We start from the raw sequence: 6,321 nt of genomic DNA, 5'->3' as shown, positions 1-6,321 counted from the left end.
AATATTTAATTTCTTTTTTTGTTTTATGTGCGTACTTCTGCTTGCAGGTGCAGGCAAGAAGAAAAAAATCGCCGCATCCAGATGTTCTGAAACACCCATCGCATACACAATTCAAATTAAGGAGAAAAATCACATCAGATAAAAGCTGTATTTCAGATGCTGTTTTCTGCTGAGTCGTTAATAAACCTATCATGTTTCACTGACAATAAGGCTCTTGGACTTAATTTTCCGAAGTCCAGAAACGTTTTTACACAGCCTTAGGCTGCACTCATTTGTTATCGATTTTGCCACTGTGTTTCACCCAAAGTGAAGGTGGCCCAATTACATCGACCTCCCTTTTGAATTCTGAAAAGTAGAGAAAGACACATCTTTATCTAGAGATATTACGGTTTCAGGCATTGGTACAGCTACCACGTACTGAGCTGTCGCAGCTCATTACTGAATTAGTTGGACCTCGGGGAGCTTGGCTGAGATTCTGTCTCATGCTCAGAGACTGATGCTGCGTTTAAACAAAGAAAAATATGCACTATGTACCACATAGTTCAAATATTTGAAATTATGTTCTGGCCTGCCAGCAGCAGTTACATTACTGAGCTCTCTAATCTCATCTTATTAAGCACAAGTTCTCCACGGCGTTTCCACCTAGGAGAGGGAATGAGCGGTGCAGGGCACATGGCCGCAGCCCCTACACCAGAATCAACACGGGGCATAATCCACTGGGACACCTCCCTGCACAAACTCCCATGATACAAATCCCACTTATTCCAGGGTCCTGTTAGTCTTCCGCTCTACCACCCGCCAATGCCCAAAGACCCACTGTGCCAGAGTTGGCTGCCTCACTTTGCCTCCCAAAAATGTTACCTCTGCATACTCCCAATTCCATGCACAGCTCTTCTCAGGCAGCTGGATGGTGGGGAGAGCCATGATGGGCACAGATCTGTGGCCTGCCAAGAAAAATATATTGTGTAGTATGTAGGGACTTGTGCATGAAATAACACCCCCAGGCCAGAGTTTCAGTGGACCTGACAGGTCGGCTATTTTCAGGAAAAGAAGCCAAAGTGGATGCACAGGCAACGACCGATTTAGGAGTGGCCAAATGACGCATAATCGCAAACATGCCTAACCCAGAAGCAGCCCCAAAACGTCATATAGATGTCACAAGAAGGGGCAGAACAGGCTTATGTGCGCTCTGTTGATGCATGTGGGTATCCAGAATGTATCCCCCGCACAAAATGAGGATTGCCTGTGGTTGGCTGTTATGACTCCCACAGACCCTATCCCACAAAATGTCTCCTCCAAGTGCAAAGGGAAGGTTGACAGAATCATGTACCTTAGGACAGGACACTGGTCCAAGCCTCCAAGAGCTCAAACCATGGTGTAACCTAGTTCTTCAGTGGCTGAAACTCCCCACTTTGCTAATACAGTATGGTCATGGCCAAGCTGGTTCAATATATGGCAACTCTTGGCCCAGACAGCAAGTTGGAGGGGGAAAGCAGAGAGCATGCAGATGTTTTTAGTGCTTAAAAAAATGGTGCCTCTAGTGGACTCACCCCAGGGAGAAAGGACTATGAGAAATCTCTCTCCCACCTGCTGTGCGAGATGACTCAGCGCCACATGCTTCTCTCTACCACTTAAGCTGGTGGAACAGGCAACTGTAGCATAGGCAGGCAACTGTAGCATAGGCAGGAGAAGGACCCATGAGAAGAGAGGGATTGCTTCCACTCAGAAAACCTCACACCTGCCATAAGCGCATAAAACTGAACACTGTTCCTATGATACATTCACATTTCGTTGCAGTCCGGGGTGTAGTTTAAGGTCTTTTAACTATTTAAACATGGTTTTCCTTCAGTAATTATGGGTAGGAGATGCAAAACAGTTTAATAATAGCCTGGGGGTAATAAAAGAAATGTGAGCAAAACACAAGCTAGCAAAGTGATTAATAAAAAAACCACACACAGGAACAACAAAATAATTCATCATATTTTCTTGCAAATATTTAATCCAAAATATGTACATTGATGTCCTACCGGAAGTTCAAAACATTTATGTCCATTGAAAACAATTCTCAACAAGTTCAAAATCACTTTCTGAAAAGGTTCATATAGAGCACTTAATTCAGTTTAATACTTAAAAGGCAAGCTACTCTAAATGATGTCACACACATTCCTTAACCTAACTATGTATAAAAATGATTTTCATGCCATCCCCCACCCCCACGCCTTTGCTTGTTTTACATAAATTTCAACTAAGAGTGTATCAATGCCTCTCAGGTCCTATTCTTTTTGTAACAGTTTACACATTTCCGTATTAGTTTTTTAACTCTTCCCACCCACCTTGTGTTTTGGGGGCCTGCTGCCAATTAACAAAAATAAAAATAAAATGAAGACACAAGAGGCCACCACATGCCCTATTTCAAACAAGTAAAGTGTCAGGTTTCTGCACACCTTGCACACTGGGAAACTCACAACTATATTTACTTTTTTAATAATAATTCCACTTTCACTGAAAGTTTAAGGTAAGCTTATCATCATGTAAGATCACATCAATCCTGAGGTGCCAGACCTTCACACAGTTTCCTTCCTAGCATGACTTGATGGGACAGGAACGCAACATCAAACCCAAGCGACGGTGGATCAAATGCCCTTTATAGAGAAACACCGGTACCCCAAGTACTACAAAGACTGTGGCCCCTATCGGGATCTTACTTTGAATCAAATAAATAACATGTCTCCCTCTTGGCTTCATGGGTTGGGTTACTGCAGGCAATGGTTCTGGCTTCTGATAGCTCTTTCATATCAGAGGGTCTAATATCTCATTTGTCACTGCTGAGCTTCGGCAGTATTACATAGTCCATGGTTCTGTTACCCCGCTTTCTTTCCCAATTGGCACCTGTAAGAGTATACACAGCAATTGGTTCAAAGTGATGCAAATATTCTGCTTCAGCTTGCTTCATCACTCTCTTCTGCCTGGCTTACTGGTGACTCCACACAGCTAGCAGGGCTGCTCTCTCCGGAATCAGCAGAATCCTCTAGTTCAGAACCTGGCTCAGCCTTCTTTGCTGAAGGTGGAACGCCACCTTTCTGGAGAATCTCTGTAGCTTCATATTCAAGGACCTCTGATGGTGTCAGAGGTTCCAGATGAACACTGCCTTGCTCACTCGCATCAGAATTCACAGATTCAGGTTCACTTCTCCTCAGAAACTGTTCAAAACTGACATCATCAGATGCCAATTTTGAGTGGTCAGAATTTATGTCTTCTAGCTCAGCTTCATCCAAATCAGCCACCTTTGTCTCGGCAGCAGAGACTGCATCCTTTGAACTTTGGAAAGAGTTGGTTTTATTATCTGAATCTTTTGGAGATTTTCCTTCTTCTATCTGATCACCATTACCCAAATCATCAGATTCTGTCCTTTCACAAGAGGTCTCAGTTGAACTGGCTTGGGATCCTGAACAGGAGTCTTTCACAGCTGATACAGAAGTACTTTCTTCATGCTCATCAGTTTGATTTTCAAGATGGTCCTTTGAAGCATCTTCTGCAGAGCCTTTTGCACAGACATGGGGTTCTAAAACGGAGGATTCTTCTCCAGCTGATGGACTTTCTTTACACTTGGCAGCTAAACCTTCATCACTTTGATTTGCAGGAGTCTCTGCATCTTCATCTTCCATAGGATCTATGGGATCATTTGGCCAGTCTGAGAGTCCTGAACCAGAGAGGTTTCCTTGAACCAAAGTTGATGTACTTTCTTCACACTCAGCTGCTGAATAACATTCACTGTCCTGATTTGCAAGGCTGCCTTCTGTGTCTTTGCTCGCAGGGTCTATGGAGTCATTTGAGGAGGCTGCAAATTCTGACTTGGAGTTTTCTAGAACTGAAGGCAATAGATTTTCTTTAACTTCTTGATTTGCAAGAACTGAAGGCAATGGATTTTCTTCAACATCTTGATTTGCAAGGTTACCTGTCTCTCCTTGTCCTGAACCGTCTTTTGAGCAGGCTTGAAACCCTGGATCAGAAATGTTTTCTAGACATGGAGATTTCTCTTCTTTGCATTTGGCCACTAAAGGAGCTTCATCTCCTTGATTTGCAAGGTCAATTGCAGGGTCCCCTTCTCCTGCAGAGCCTTTTGAACAAGTATGATGTTCTGAAATGGAGGAGTCTTCCATGGGTGACATAGGCATGTTTTCTACACAAGCAGCAGCAGGAAGGCCTTCATCAGTTTGATTTGCAATGGCACCTGTGTCCCCTTCTTTTGCAGGATCATTTGAGCTGGCTGAGTCAAGTCCTGAACCAGAGGAGTTTTCTAGAACCAAAGGCAGTGTGCCTTCTTCACACCCTGCAGCTAGAGGAGCTTCATCTCCTTGATTTGCCAGGTCAACCGCAAGGTCCCCTTCTCCCGTAGAGCCTTTTGAACAACTATGATGTTCTGAAATGGAGGAGTCTTCCATGGGTGACACAGGTATATTTTCTACACAAGCAGCAGCAGCAGGAAGGCCTTCATCAGTTTGATTTGCAAGGGCACCTGTGTCCCCTTCTTTTGCAGGATCATTTGAGCTGGCTGAGTCAAGTCCTGAACCAGAGGAGTTTTCTAGAACCAAAGGCAGTGTGCTTTCTTCACACCCTGCAGCTAGAGGACCTTCATCTCCTTGATTTGCAAGGTCAACCGCAAGGTCCCCTTCTTCTGTAGAGCCTTTTGAACAACTATGATGTTCTGAAATGGAGGAGTCTTCCATGGGTGACATAGGCATATTTTCTACACAAGCAGCAGCAGGTAGAGGACCTTCATCTCCTTGATTTACAAAGCTCTCTGTGTCTGTTTTTTCTGCAGGGTTTATTGGGTTATTTGAGTTTTCTAAAACTGGAGATGTTGGATTTTCTTCACACTCAGCAGCTAAAGAACCTTTTTCATCACCTTGATTTGCAAGGTCATCTGAGTTCCCTTCTCCCAAAGAATCTTCTGAGCATGCTTGGAACACTGGGCCAGTAGTGTTTTCTGGACATGGAGGTATCTTTTCTTTGAACTCAGCTGTGAAAGGGCTTCCATCCCTTTGGTTTCCAAGGCCCTCTGTCTCTCCCCCATCTACAGAGCCTGTGAAGTCATTTGAGCAGGCCTGAAGCTCTGAACCAAGGCTCTTTTCTAGAACAGGCGGTTTACTTTCTTCACACTCAACTTCTAAAGCAGCTTCATCGCTTTGGTTTTCCAGATGGTCTTCATCTGTTTCTTCTGTAGTGTGTTCTATTTCTGGGCTGAAAAAAGCAAATCCAACACTTTAGTACTTTAAGAAAACATACTGCTTATATTTTAGTAGTGCCTTTAAAAAAGAACAACCCTTGAAATTAAATAATTCCTCCCTTACTATACAAACCTTGGGATAAATCCACCCCACTTTGTCCATTATTGTGCATTAAGACATAGAAAAGAAAATGAAGGAGGGGAAGAGATAGACTTTAAAACTTCTTTCTTCTCTCTCTCTCTCTCTCTCTCTCTCTCTCTCTCTCTCTCAAATATGCTCAGGCCCCAACCTTAAAAACAAGTTACAATGTGAGAGACATCAGCTCAGGCAGTCTTATAAACCAAGAGCCAATTCAACCCTCTGAGTGCTGATTCTTATGTAGACAAAAAGGCACCATCCATGAACAAGCATGAGGGAGTCCAAGCATAGGGGGACGACGATGACAACAACAACACAAAACAACTAAATTAGGACTGATCATGCCGAGAAGGCATGGAATGTTTTTCTTTCTTTTCTCTTCATTTCTGGCAGGAGGCAGGATAGAGAAGGGAAAGAATAAACCAGGAGAAAGGAGTAGATTACCCTGAAAAAGGACATGACTTTCTGGAACCATGAAGAAGAAGAGCAGCATTATAAACTGCAAAAGGTTGTTGCAAGTTCCCACCTGGGATACTTAATTTGGAGATCAGTTTGGAACTGCAATATATTGGATTCACTTTACCCTGTGAGAAGACACAGTGCTTATATTTACCTTGCAGAGATGGATGTTTCTTTTTGCTCTTTTTGCTCTTCAGGTGCACTGAGCCTTGGAATTTTCTGAAATATACACAATATTATTTTTACAGTGCAATGCAGTGAATTTTAGGTATTGCTAAGGAGAAATGAGGGTTTCCAAAAGACAATCTGGGCTCCCAATGAAGAGTGACCTTCAGTGAATATCTAACAAGATTGCATGCACGAATCTAGGAGGAAACCCCTGTAGAACAACTGGGATCCCAGAAGCTCTTGTAATTATGAGTCTAGAGCTGCAGTAAATGAGAAGACGAAGGAGGAAGCAGTGGGGACATGCACAGATAACTGGCGATCACACAGG

The 6,321-nt window shown here is 43.3% G+C and overlaps 1 protein-coding gene across 5 annotated transcripts in view; it reads right to left on the bottom strand.

Annotated features, from left to right (window-relative positions):
* Positions 1-1,969: 1,969 nt before the first annotated feature.
* Positions 1,970-6,321, bottom strand: part of ZNF280D (zinc finger protein 280D) — a 38,516-nt gene continuing 34,164 nt past the window's right edge. For all 5 annotated transcript variants that reach the window (XM_053365377.1, XM_053365378.1, XM_053365379.1 and 2 more), the window contains 2 exons: positions 5,980-6,044; positions 1,970-5,241 (listed from right to left, as the gene is read on the bottom strand). In XM_053365377.1, the coding sequence (XP_053221352.1) occupies positions 2,940-5,241; positions 5,980-6,044 (2,367 nt within the window). In that variant the 3' untranslated portion in view covers positions 1,970-2,939. The remainder of the gene's footprint in view (positions 5,242-5,979; positions 6,045-6,321) is intronic.

This window comes from Podarcis raffonei, chromosome 14, assembly GCF_027172205.1.
Source record: "Podarcis raffonei isolate rPodRaf1 chromosome 14, rPodRaf1.pri, whole genome shotgun sequence".
Classification (NCBI taxonomy): domain Eukaryota; kingdom Metazoa; phylum Chordata; class Lepidosauria; order Squamata; family Lacertidae; genus Podarcis; species Podarcis raffonei.
The sequence above is the reverse complement of the archived record's forward strand: the minus strand, read 5'-3'. Positions and strand labels throughout refer to the sequence as shown.